We start from the raw sequence: 14,435 nt of genomic DNA on the forward strand, positions 1-14,435 counted from the left end.
TCACACAAGGACCATTTGTGTAAAATTATTCTAAAATCGGGCCAGCAATTTCACACAAGAAGATTTTTAAAGTTTCCAATATTATACATATAGGGAAAAGTGACCACGCCCTCTGGTGGCCATGTTTTTTGACGAATCAAAATGATTTGAACAGTCTTGGTAGAGGGTCACACAAGGACCATTTGTGTAAAATTATTCTAAAATCGGACAAGCAGTTTCATATAAGAAGATTTTTAAAGTTTCCTCTATATACATGTCCATACTGGGAAAAGTGACCACGCCCTCTGGCGGCCTTGTTTTTTACCAAATCAGTATAATTTGAACAATCCGGCCATGTTTTTTACCAAATCAGTATAATTTGAACAATCTTGGTAGAGGGTAGCATAAGGACTATTTGTGTGAAAATATTTCAAAATTGGACCATCAGTTTAGGAGAAGGTGTTGTTTGAAGATTTTTCTATTTTTAGCTCTGGCAGCCCCTATGTCCAACCAAGTGGAACTGTTGGAACAAATTTGGTAGAGGACCACCAAAGGAACATCAGGGCCAAGTTTCATCAAAATCCATTCAGTGGTTTTGGAGGAGATGTCGTTTAAACACAAAATTAATGTTGACAACCGACGACTTGATGCACGGACGACACACAGCATGATCACAATACCTCACCATGAGCACTTCATACTCAGGTGAGCTAAAAACACAAAATAAAAGAAACAGAGTATTAAATATATTTCCTCCAAAATAAAACTGCAGGTGTATAACTTCACATACTGAACGACAGTCCTACAAATTTTCATGACTCTAGATCAAATTCTTTTTATTATTTTAGACACAACCTTTGGCCTCTTATACATATTTTTGATTAAGTCAATGGCCATAACTATAGTCTCACTAAGTAAAATGCCAAATAAAACCCCACAAGCAGAACAAAAACCATATGATGCGTATGACTCTAGGAAACATATTTTTTTCAGATATGTATGGCACAAATTCAGCCGGACAAACAGACATCAAGACAATGACAAATTTCAGTGCTCAACACCAAATTTTTTTGGGTACACAAGAACCTACTGTTACTAATTCTAAATCCCCATCTTCACATGGTTTATAGTCGTAAGCTGCGATGTATATTTTCTTCTCTCTATCCTTTTCCTTCTCTCTCTTCGGAGGTCTGGGTGCCGGTACAGGCCGGTGTCCACCAGTTCCGTTTGTTTTGGGAATATCCGGTAAAGGTGGTAAATTAGATCGAGTAGAATTGTTCTGTGCAGCTCCTAATCCTGAAATCAGATATCAGCTATATTTTGTCACTTACCACCCTTACATAAAAAATGTTCTACTTTACTTTAAACTTGGTAAAATTTCTTTTTCTTTTACCAAAGTAGGACTTCATGTACTTTGCTTTTATATTGTTTATGTCGTGCCGGGTAACCTGTAGTTTTCCACTTTTTTATTTTATTATATCAATTACAGCAATAATGAAGTAGACACGTTAAGATTTCAATGAGCTAATATTATAAGTACAGATATCTTACTGACATGGTTAACACGCCGCTGATTCAATCATGGAAATAACAGTTTCAAAGCAAGGTAACAGCTTGTGTAATGAGTTAATCTTTAAACTTGCCAACCCCTCGACTTGTGGATAAGAAAATCCCTAACAAAGCTGACATTTTGTCCAAAAACAACGTGCTATAGAGTTTTTGGCCTTATTTCTAAATGTGGATGGATTTCTTTTTTACAGCAACTTAAATGGCATGGTAGATTTATTTTCTCACTATTCCCACTGCTTTACCTAACCAGTTTGAAAATACAAACCAAAACCGTAACTGCGAAATTATGTAACAATCATCAAGCTAGTTTAAGGATAAACACCCCAAGGCCATCTGACACCGTGTATATAGACCTAGTGAACTTTTAGCATGAAAAATGTGTAAAAAATATAATCTGACTAATTACTAAGACTAATAACATGGAGTTTAGATGTACCAAATCAGGAGCTGCATTTTCAAAACACAAAATCATGTCCCTGGTTGTATGACCAAAGGTGTTTTTTTTTTTGAGGTTTTAAGTTAAAAGGTGTTGATCATATGAAGGTCAAGTTAGGTCATCTTTATATAGGTCAGTTTGCAGGTTTTGCCACAAGGCTTGTTGAGTGTGAGTACAAACTAAATTGGGTCATTTATGTGGGCTGGAAGACCAAAAATGTCGTTTATTAAGGTTTTAACTTTGACATGGGGATCAAGGTCATTTATATATAGATCTGTTGTAGGTCTTGCCACATGGATTGTTGAGTGTAAGTATGACCTAAATTGGGTCATTAATTGGGCGGCAAAACTATAAAATACGGACATATGTACAGATGAACGGACGGAAGAACAAACTGAAGAACGAACTGATAAATAGATGGACAGTCCAACCGCTACATGCCCAGGGGTGTAAAAAACAGTGATAGACAATGAGTATGATATCAAGTGAATCTACCATGCCTGTTCAGTCAAGTTAATGAGTAAATGGTCCGATCTTTGGTTAAATATATTATAAAATAAGGTAAGTCTAAGAGGCAGAGAGCTCTGCTGAAAGTAAGAACAGTTCGTAAAGAGTACACTGACATAAATATTTCAAGGAAGGGCACAATTGACAGTGGTATACAATTTCATGTGACTGTAGGCTTGACAATTTAAATACAAGAGCAGTAGCAGTAGCTGTAACACAGTCAACTTTGTTTGCTTGCATCAGGCAAAATTAAATCGAGTTATCAGGGGTGTAAAATTCCACTCGCCCGCTCGCATTGGCGAGTTAAAGTATGGATAGGACGAGTGGATCTCGCTGTATACTCGACCGATCGGGCGAGTGGTTTTTACGTCGTAGCTTTAATGAAATTTAGAAATTACATCTTGAAAAACCTTAACAAACTTTGAGATAGTTCAGTTGCTACTTTGACTGGAATTTACCCGCGAATCAAAAAGATATCAAAATGTCATGCCAGTAATTTTCCATTCCGAGAGCACGTGCGACCTATCGTAGTATCAAATTCACATCTCAGTTACTTTTTGTTTATCGACACATACACAAAAAACGTGCGTAGTGCATTCATTTTTTAACATTATCGCTTCAGTTTTTCAACATCGCTTGAGAAGTAATACAATTTGAAATCTACTACGATTTCAATAAAATATAGACGGAAATATAAGCAAATTTGTATGAAAACGGTGGAATTTTCATATAATCATTTGTTAAATTTCAAACAGCGCGATCTTAATTACTGATTTCTTTCTAAGAGAAAATACGTGATACATACTATGGGCATAAAATGCGGACTTTTGACCAGAAAGAACAAAAAAGAGAATTAAAAAATCTTAAATAATGAAAAAGCGGCAGTAATTTAAATACATTGAGTAAAACGATATTTTTTTTTTTTTTCCTTTTTTTTTTTTTTTGTAAAAAGGTCTCGTGGACGTAAATAGAAATGTGGTTTTAAAATAAAACCAAATGATGTTGTTGCGTTTTTTAATAGTTTTAAATGAATCTTTGTACATGTATTTTTTTTTATATAAAATATTCCTTGAGGGCAAATAGTCACATGGCGCGAAAACTGTAATATGACGTAATGCCATGACAATCTCGTGCGACAATACCGCTTTGATCTCCACTTCAGATGTCATGATACCGACACACTTCTTTAAGCTCTTTGAGAGGATGTTAATTGATGATGAAAACAGGCCAATTACTTAGTTTATCAACAGAATAATTACCAATGATCGTCAACTTTTTTTTTTCGTTTCAAGACGGGAAGTTGGAATATGATTATTGTGTCCATATTTTTAGGACACTTTTCAAAATATTTTTTTTTCAGGAAATAAGTCTTGAGAAAATTAAAATAACTGATGTTTAATACTTTCCTGACACTTTGGGAAACTACGGCAGGGGTTAGACTGTGTTTATTTTTACTATCGATGCAGTTATTATGGAAAGCATCTTGGTGGTGGAGATGACAAATTAGTGAAAGAACAAGAGTGCCAGAATGTCACAATACACGCCCGTCACAGCAAATTTCTTTACTCTGGCACCTGTATTTTAAATGGAATTTTAATTTTGTGGTTGTTTAGTAATCATTGTAAGTCATTTGTTTTTCTAAGTCCACAAAAAAACTCCTTACCAGGTAGAGATACATTAAAATACACCTAAAATTTGAAAGTAACATCTATGTTGTACCACAGAAAAGTGGTCTTGTTTTTTCCACAGGTCAATTATAAAAAAGTTACAATATAAGTTATTTATAGTAACAACTAAGGGAAGATAATCTTAAAAAAAAAAAAAAAAAAAAAAAAAAATCCAAAAAAAAATTGAAAAGTCAACACAAAAATCTTTACCAGGTAGAGATTGGTCAAAATACACCTCATAATTGGATGTAGCATGCATGTTGTACTACAGAAAAGTGGTCTCGATTTTTCCCTACGACAAGTAATGAAAAAGTTACAATATAAGCTATTTATAGTAACAACAAAGGGAAGTAATTCTAAAGAAGGGAACTGCGCATGACACTTCATCTCATGATGGTGTATAATTGTGCCAAGTTACATCAAAATCCCTTCATGCATGAAGAAGAAATGCTTCGGACAAAGTCATTCTTGTATCTGACCTTTGGCCTCTAAGTGTGACCTTGACCTTTGACCTAGGGACCTGGTTCTTGCGCATGACACTCCGCCTCGTGGTGGTGAACATTTGTGCCAAGTTATATCAAAATCCCTCCATGCATGAAGAAGATATGCTCCGGACAAAGTTTTCTTTCTTGTATCCTTTGACCTCTAAGTGTGACCTTGACCTTAGACCTAGGGACCTGGTTCTTGCGCATGACACTCCGTCTCATGATGATGAACAATTGTGCCAACTTTCATCAAAATCCCTCCATGCATGAAGAAGATATGCTCCGGACAAAGTCATTCTTGAATTTGACCTTTGACCTCTAAGTGTGACCTTGACCTTAGACCTAGGGACCTGGTTTTTGTGCATGACACTCCGTCTCATGATGGTGAACAACTGTGCCAAGTTTCATCAAAATCCCTTCATGCATGTAGAAGATATGCTCCGGACAAAGTCTGTGGACGCCGCCCGCCCGCCCGCCCGCCCGCCCGCCAGGGGCGTTCCCATAATACGTCCCATTTTTCAAACGGGTGTATAAAAATGAATGTCTGGTGTAAAAAGGAAATTTAAGAGTAACAAAAACGGATGATCAAAAAGGAAACGTAGTGTACGAGCTATGTGTTAAGCTTGAAATTTGCTTGTACATAATTCTCCTTTCATAAAACGTGACAGTATTAAACATGTCAATTATTAGGGCGAGTGACTGTCCACTAAGGGCGAGTAGATTTTACTAGCTACTAGTCCTGCAGGGCATGTGGTGTGAAAAAGAATTTTACATCCCTGGTTATCTGCAGTATGAGCTTGAAAAAATATACTTTATGAAGGAATTTTGCCAGGACCTGATGCTGAGTTCCAGCGAAGGGTGGTGTTTCAATTTTCTGAGTTTGAACAAAGTTCGACTGTAATTTACTGAACTAAATCTTGAAACTGGGTTACCTTTGTTTTAAAATCTTTCATACTACATGGAACCCTTTAAAAATGTAAGTGTTCAAACAAAAGTATCTTAATTCACCAGTCTTCATGCAAAACCTCACATTCACTTTTATAACTAATGAAAACAAGAGCACCGCCTTGCGGGTGCTGACGCTCATCTGATTTTTTTTGTATAATAGAAATATTGTCCTACCCATGATTTTCTAAGTCTAAAAAGGGCCATTACTCTTGCAAAAAGCAGGATAGAGTTATGTTTCTTGATGTACAGTGTCCACTTATGATGGTGAAAAACTGTTGCAAGTTTTAAAGCAATAGCTTTGATAGTTTATGAGAAAAGTTGACTTAAACATAATATTCAACCAAGAAAATGATTTTTCTAAGTCCAAAAGGGGCAATAATTATTGCAAAAAGCAGGATGGAGTTATGTTGCTTGCTGTACAGGGTCAGCTTATGATGGTGAACAAGTGTTGCAAGTTTTAAAGCAATAGCTTTGATAGTTTAAGAGAAAAAGTTGACCTAAACATAAAACTTAACCAAGAAATCTGATATTTTGTAAGTCCAAAAGGGGCCATAAATCTTGCAAAAAGCAGGATGGAGTTATGTTTCTTGCTGTACAGGGTCAGCTTATGATGGTGAACAAGTGTTGCAAGTTTTAAAGGAATAGCTTTGATAGTTTAGGATAAAAGCTGACCTAAACATAAAACTTAACCAAGAAAACTGATTTTCTAAGTCCAAAAGGGGCAATAATTCTTGCAAAAAGCAAGATGGAGTTATGTTTCTTGATGTACAGGGTCTGCTTATGATGGTGAACAAGTATTCCAAGTTTCAAAGCAAAAGCTTTAATAGTTTAGGAGAAAAGTTGACCTAAACATAAAACTTAACCAAGAAATCTGATATTTTCTAAGTACAAAAGGGGCCATAAATCTTGCAAAAAGCAAGATGGAGTTATGTTTCTTGCTATACAGGGTCAGCTTATGATGGTGAACAAGTATTCCAAGTTTCAAAGCAATAGCTTTGATAGTTTAGGAGAAAAGCTGACCTAAACATAAAACTTAACCAGGCAAACGCCGACGCCGACAACCGCTCAAGTGATGACAATAACTCATCATTTTTTTTCAAAAAATCAGATGAGCTAACAAGTGAATGAAGTATTGCCATGCAATACAAAGTCCCCTACTGGAAGGCACCTAATTTTCTCTATTGTTATTAATAGTAACAACAAAGGGAAGTTAATCCTAAAAAAAAATATATTCTATATAATGTAAGTCCACACATAACTCTTTACCAGGTAGAGATAAGTCAAAATACACGTAAAATTGGAGAATAACATGCATGTTGTACCACAGGAAAGTGGTCTCGATTTTTCCCTATAGCCAGTAATAAAAAAGTTACAATATAAGCTATTTAAAGTAACAACAAAGGGAAGTAATTCTAAAACAAGAGGACCATGATGGTCCTGAATCGCTCACCTCTTCCCACATGACCCAGTTGATAAACATTCAGACCAACTTTCATACAGATCCCATGAAAAATATGGCCTCTAGAGAGGTCACAATGTTTTTTCACTATTTGACCTACTGACCTAGTTTTTGAAGGCACTTGACCCACTTTCGAAATTGACCTAGATATCATCAAGATGAACATTCTCACCAATTTTCATGAAGATCCATTCACAAATATGGCCTCTAGAGATGTCACAAGGTTTTTCTATTTTTAGACCTACTGACCTAGTTCTTGACCGCACATGACCCTGTTTAGTACTTGACCTAGATATCATCAAGTTAAACATTCAGACCAACTTTCATACAGATCCCATAAAAAAATATGGCCTTTAGAAAGGTCACAAGGTTTTTCTATTATTTGACCTACTGACCTAGTTTTTGATGGCACGTGACCCACTTTCGAATTCGACCTAGATATCATCAAGATGAACATTCAGACCAACTTTCATACAGATCCCATGAAAAATATAGCCTCTAGAGAGGTCCCAAGGTTTTTCTATTATTTGACCTACTGACCTAGTTTTAGAAGGCACGTGACCCACTTTCGAACTTGACCTAGATATCATCAAGGTGAACATTCTGACCAATTTTCATGAAGATCTCATGAAATAGATGGCCTCTAGAGAGGTCACAATGTTTTTTTAAATTTTTAGACCTACTGACCTAGTTTTTGAAGGCACGTGACCCAGTTTCCAACTTGACCTATATATCATCAAGATGAACATTCAGACCAACTTTCATACAGATCCCATGAAAAATATAGCCTTTAGAGAGGTCACAAGGTTTTTCTATTATTTGACCTACTGACCTAGTTTTTGATGGCACGTGACCCAGTTTCGAACTTGACCTAGATATCATCAAGTTGAGCGTTCTGACCAATTTTCATGAAGATCTTGTGAAATATATGGCCTTTAGAGAGGTCACAAGGTTTTTCTATTTTTAGACCTACTGACCTAGTTTTTGAAGGCACGTGACCCAGTTTCGAACCTGACCTAGATATCATCAAGGTGAACATTCTGACCAATTTTCATGAAGATCTTGTGAAATATATGGCCTCTAGAGAGGTCACAAGAATTTTCTATTTTAAGACCTACTGACCTAGTTTTTGATGGCACGTGACCCAGTTTCGAACTTGACCTAGATATCATCAAGATGAACATTCTGACCAACTTTCATAAAGATCCCACAAAAAATGTGACCTCTAGAGATGTCACAAGGAAAAGTTTACGCACGGACGGACGGACGCACGGACGCTGCGTGATCACAAAAGCTCACCTTGTCACTATGTGACAGGTGAGCTTAAAACAAGGGTGCCTCTTGGTGGAGAACATTTGTGCCAAGTTACATCAAAATCCCTCCATGCATGAAGAAGAAATGCTCCAGACAAAGTCATTCTCGAATTTAACCTTTGACCTCTAAGTGTGACCTTGACCTTAGACCTAGGGACCTGGTTCTTGTGCAAGACAATCCCTCTCATGGTGGTGAACATTTGTGCCACGTTACATCAAAATCCCTCAAAGCATGAAGAAGAATTCTCCGGACAGTCATTCTTGTATCTGACCTTTGGCTTCTAAGTGTGACCTTGACTTTAGACCTAGGGACCTGGTTCTTGCGCATGACATTATGTCTCATGATGGTGAACATTTGTGCCAAGTGATATATATTAAAAGCCCTTTAAGAATTGTTGAGTTACAAACTGGACAGGAAAAAAGCCCTTTTGGCCTTTGACTTCAAAGTGTGACCTTGACCTTTCAGCTATGGGCCCGGGTTTTGCGGAAGACAACATACCTGTTGTCTCATCCAGGGGAATATTTGTGTCAACTGATATTTAAATCCTGTTTTGCATGACAAAGTTATAGACCGGACAAAAAAAATTCTTATTGACCTTTGTTCCCCAAGTGTGACATTGACCTTTAAGCTAGGGTTCTGGGTTTGCACATGACATGTCATCTCATCATGGGGAATATTTGTGCAAAGTAATATTAAAATCCCTTAATGAATGACAGAGTTATGGACTGGACACGAAACATACCCTGTTTATGCCATGTAAACATTTGACTGCCAAGTGTGACCTTGACCTTTGAGCTAGGGGTCTGAAAGTTGTGCACGACACATCATCTTATTATGAGGTATACTTGTACCAAGTAATATTAAAATCCCTTCATGGATGGCAGTTATGGACCAGACAGGAAAAAAGCCTTGTTGATGTTTGACCTCCAATTGTGACGTTGACCTTCGAGCCAGGGGTCCTGGTCTTGTGCACGACACATTGTCTCATCATGGGAAACATTTGTGCCAAGTAATATTAAAATCCCTTCATGAATGACAGAGTTATGGACCAGACACAAACTTGCGGACCAATAGGGGACTAAAAACTGCCCCCAAAGCAACATCATCAAAATCGCTTTAGAATTTTAGCAAACAGTGACCCAAAAGATAATGGTTTCATTTATTCTAAAGAAATAATTCCAGAAAATTTCATTATAAGCTGCAGCGAAACAAGATTGCAATTTCAGCTGCATGTAAAGAGGATCAAACACAAAGAACAATGTCATATACTGCTGTCTCGACAACTAGATTACAGATCAATCTGTATAAAACTAAGAAACCTTTTTTTATTATTTGATTAAATGTTTATTTATTCAAGTATATTTTAATGCTGTTGTATAAGTTAAAAAAAACACGAAAAATGTCATTCAGATGCTGTGAAATCATTAATATTCGTGGGGGACTAATTTTTGTGAATTTCGTGGTTGAGTTAATCCACAAAATTTAATCCCAACGAACAAGTAAAATTCCCATTCATTTTATGTTCAAAAGTTTAAATCCATGAATCCATATCCCCACAAAATGCCGTTTTGACATAAACCATGAAATTTCATGTCCATGAAATTAAATGATTTTACAGTACACTGGATAGTCACAAAATACAATAAAAAGTTCGATGTTAATTTGGATTTATGTAAATTTTTTTACAAAATAACTTGTTTTATCAATTACTTCATTTCTTCACGATCTTGCACAACCACAACTATCTGTTCTCAGCAGGAAAGAAAGCCCTTTCTTAGCTGACTTCTCTTAACTTTTAAACCTTATAAAATCTGCACTTAATGGAAAAATAGTAACAAAATAATGAACAAATACTTGCTAACTGAAATGTGTTAATATAATATGGTAATAATTGGAAACTATCTAACGTTAGGCTTTGAATAATAACAAGTAGGAAAAAAGCAACTTTAACTTAATTATGGAAATATAAAGATAAAACGGTTTTAGTAAAAATTGTACATATACATACCTTTTTTAACACCTGTTCTTTAACAATTACAGAAGGTGTTAATTATGTACGAATAACAAGATCACTTTCCTGAGTTTTACAGATAGACTAGAATAATTTGAACACAGATGGGACCAACAGTTTAAGAGACTATGACATTGGATGACATTAATTAAAATTTTCTATATTTCAATTGCGTATGTTTTCTGACAAACCAAGTGAATGTGAGGAATGTTTGAGAATGGCCCCTGAAGAAATAGTCCAGTAGAATTATTTCAAAATTGAACAAGCATTTTAGTGGGACAGGTCAATTGAAGACTTTTCTATTTTTAGCTCATTTAGCCATTTTTCCAATGAATCGGAACAATCTGAACAACAATGGAAGCTGGTCAGCCAAGGAGCATTTGCATGAAATTATTTCTAAATTAGGCCCTTAGTTTCCGACAGGAAGAATTTTAACTCTTATCATGCTGGACACAATTGATTCTGCCTTTGCGACCAGTGTAGATCATGATCAGCCTGCACATCCATGCAGTCTGATCATGATCTGCACTGTTCGCCATTCAGTCAGAATCTTTTTGGTATGCACCCCTTTAACAGTTAATGGTACTGTCCAAATTGAAAGACAGACAAGTTCATTATAGAAATTTAGCAGGGTAACGGTTAAAGCTTTTAGTATGTACATACAGGAAAACCCAGCCATGTCTTCTAGTGGCCATGTCTATCAATGAAGTAGAGTGACAGAAAGAATTTGGTACCTCAAAGAACATTTGTGTGGAATTGTATTAATACTGAGCTAGGGATTTCAAAGAAGATTTTTTTTTAAAACTTTTCATAAAGTCATATCATGGGCTTAGCGCAAAATGGTTGTAACTGACATTTTTAACAAAAATCACTTTTTTACACTTTTCAACCTATTTTGCATGTCTACATAATCCTGTAAAATATTAGCTTTGAACTCTGAAGATTTATGTATTATTTTATTTTTTTGCCAAAAGGTTGTATCTGCAAGTGCTGTTTTGTTTTTGTGCAAAACGGTTGTACTTGCCAGTTACAACCGTTTTGCACAAAAGTGTATTATAAACAAACAAGTAAAAAGGAACTAAATTATGTTGATGACATCATCAGTGACATTATCTGTTTTGTTTGTGTGGTGGGTGTTTGAGGGGGTCCAATTAATGCAATATGTAATATTTAATAATGGAAATATTATGATGAATTCTGGCTGGGTTCATTGCATTCCTATTTAGTTGTTAACATTTTAGTGAAATATTGATGCAGAACGAAAGAAAATATAATATGACATTGGAAACACAATTATTGCACGTAGCTTTTCTAACTGTAAAGATTTCTCCTACTCCATATTTATATTCAAGATGTGCTAGCATCACAGTAAATACAAGGGTGTATCAATTGGGATGTAATCACATTTTGGCAAAGTTTGCATTTTTCAATTCAATTTGAATGTCCATTCTTTGTTGTTTTTTCGGCATGCTATGCTTGCCAACTTGCATTTATTTACAATAAAACAGTTAGATATTATAAAATACAGAAGTACAAGAGGGGGTATATATATATGGGATGTCAATGGAGTCCATCTGAATAATTTACAAGTACTGTCTGATTGTCTGAAGCAATCACAATTTAAGTTAAACCACGAAATGAAATTTTTACAAACATTTCAAACTGTACCGAATGGTTATTTGATTAAAATATTGTACGATGCAGCAGCAGCCCTGGAGGAGCTGTGGCTCTCATACATAAATCTGCATTTACTCTTCCTGTTATTGCATCTAGTTGTGACAAAGATTTTAAGAAATTTGAATACATGAATTGTAATTTGAGTATCAACGGATTTTCTGCACAAGTGACAGTGATATATATATATATCACCAACAACAAAACAAAATGGTTTACAAACTAGTATGTTTCTATAGGAAGAATGGCCTGCTTTCTTAGGCAGATATGCTACAGTTGATAAAGATGTCATCATTGTGGGACACTGTGATGAATTTCTATTTTGATATTCTATCAGATAGAGAATCTGATGCTGTCAGATTTACCAGTGTACTTCAGTCATGTGGTATGCATCAACATGTGAATAGACCTACCCATGCCCGTGGCCGTACATTAGATGTGTTATAACCAGGTACAGCAGCAGAATAATATCAGGTGTTGAGGTCATTGATCCAGGTCAATGTGACAATACTGGTAATGTGTGGTGGTGGCCAGATTCTTTAATCACACAAACTGACTTGAAGAAATTTGGTAGAAAGTCACTAAAGGAACTTTCCTGTGAATTATTTTAAATTTGAGACAGTGGTATCTAAGAAGAAATGTTTCATAGTTTATTCTTTTGGTTGCCATGGCACCCCTGTGAAGCTTTGTTTAATCTGACTTGCTGGTTACGGAGGATATGTTCTTTAAAAAAATTGTGTGCTAAAAAGTTCACTTTTCTACTGCTTATGTCTAGCACACAGAACTAAGCCTTTTATATGTACTTGTATTTTGTTAGCTTTTCTTTTTAAATAAACTGGCAAAATTTAAACTAGAGAGGTAACAAGGTTTTTCTATTTTTATACCTACTGGCCTAGTTTTTGACCACACGTGACCCAGTTTCGAAACTGACCTAGATATCATCAAGGTGAACATTCAGATCAATTTTCATGAAGATCCATTGAAAAATATGGCCTCTAGAGAGGTCAAAAGATTTTAATAATTTTAGACCTACTGACCTAGTTTTTGACCGCAGTTGACCCAGTTTCAAACCTGACCTAGATATCATCAATATGAACATTCAGACCAACTTTCATACAGATCCCATGAAAGGTATGGCCTCTAGAGAGGTCACAAGGTTTTTTTATTATTTGACCTTCTTACCTAGTTTTTTAAGGCACGTGACCCAGTTTCAAACTTGACCTAGATATCATCAAGGTGAACATTCTGACCAATTTTTATGGAGATCCATTTATAAGTATGGCCTCTAGAGAGGTCACAAGGTTTTTCTAGTTTTAGACCTACTGACCTAGTTTTTGACCGCACATGACCCTGTTTCGAACCTGACCTAGATATCATCAAGATGAACATTCAGACCAACTTTCACACAGATCCCATGAAAAATGTGGCCTTTAGAGAGGTCACAAGGTTTTTCTATTATTTGACCTACTGACCTAGTTTTTGAAGGCACATGACCCAGTTTCGAACTTGACCTAGATATCATCAAGATGAACATTCAGACCAACTGTCATACAGATCCCATGAAAAATATGGCCTCTAGAGAGGTCACAAGGTTTTTCTATTATTTGATCTACTGACCTAGTTTTTGATGGCACGTGACCCATTTTCGAACTTGACCTAGATATCATCAAGGTGAACATTCTGACCAATTTTCATGAAGATCTCTTGAAATATATGGCCTCTAGAGAGGTCACAAGGTTTTTCTAGTTTTAGACCTACTGACCTAGTTTTTGACTGTACATGACCCAGTTTCGAACTTGACCTAGATATCTTCAAGATGAGCATTCAGACCAACTTTCATACAGATCCCATGAAAAATGTGGCCTTTAGAGAGGTCACAAGGTTTTTCTATTATTTGACCTACTGACCTAGTTTTTGAAGGCACATGACCCAGTTTCGAACTTGACCTAGATATCATCAAGATGAACGTTCTGACCAATTTTCATGAAGATCTTGTGAAATATATGGCCTCTAGAGAGGTCACAAGGTTTTTCTATTTTTAGAACTACTGACCTAGTTTTTGACGGCACGTGACCCAGTTTCGAACTTGACCTAGATATCATCAAGATGAACGTTTTGACCAATTTTCATGAAGATCTTGTGAAATATATGGCCTCTAGAGAGGTCACAAGGTTTTTCTATTTTTAGATCTACTGACCTAGTTTTTGAAGGCACGTGACCCAGTTTCGAACTTGACCTAGATATCATCAAGATGAACATTCTGACCAACTTTCATAAAGATCCCATGAAAAATGTGACCTCTAGAGTGGTCACAAGCAAAAGTTTACGGACGCACGGCACGCACGCACGCACGGACGGACGACAGACGACGGACACCGCGCGATCA

At 36.1% G+C, this 14,435-nt stretch overlaps 1 protein-coding gene across 4 annotated transcripts in view; it reads right to left on the reverse strand.

The window, feature by feature from the left end:
* LOC123557056 (tyrosine-protein kinase Tec-like) overlaps positions 1–14,435 on the reverse strand; it is a 71,926-nt gene that overhangs the window by 41,910 nt on the left and 15,581 nt on the right. For all 4 annotated transcript variants that reach the window (XM_053543371.1, XM_053543372.1, XM_053543370.1 and 1 more), the window contains exon 6: positions 1,070–1,275. In XM_053543371.1, the coding sequence (XP_053399346.1) occupies positions 1,070–1,275 (206 nt within the window). The remainder of the gene's footprint in view (positions 1–1,069; positions 1,276–14,435) is intronic.

This window comes from Mercenaria mercenaria, chromosome 5, assembly GCF_021730395.1.
Source record: "Mercenaria mercenaria strain notata chromosome 5, MADL_Memer_1, whole genome shotgun sequence".
Classification (NCBI taxonomy): domain Eukaryota; kingdom Metazoa; phylum Mollusca; class Bivalvia; order Venerida; family Veneridae; genus Mercenaria; species Mercenaria mercenaria.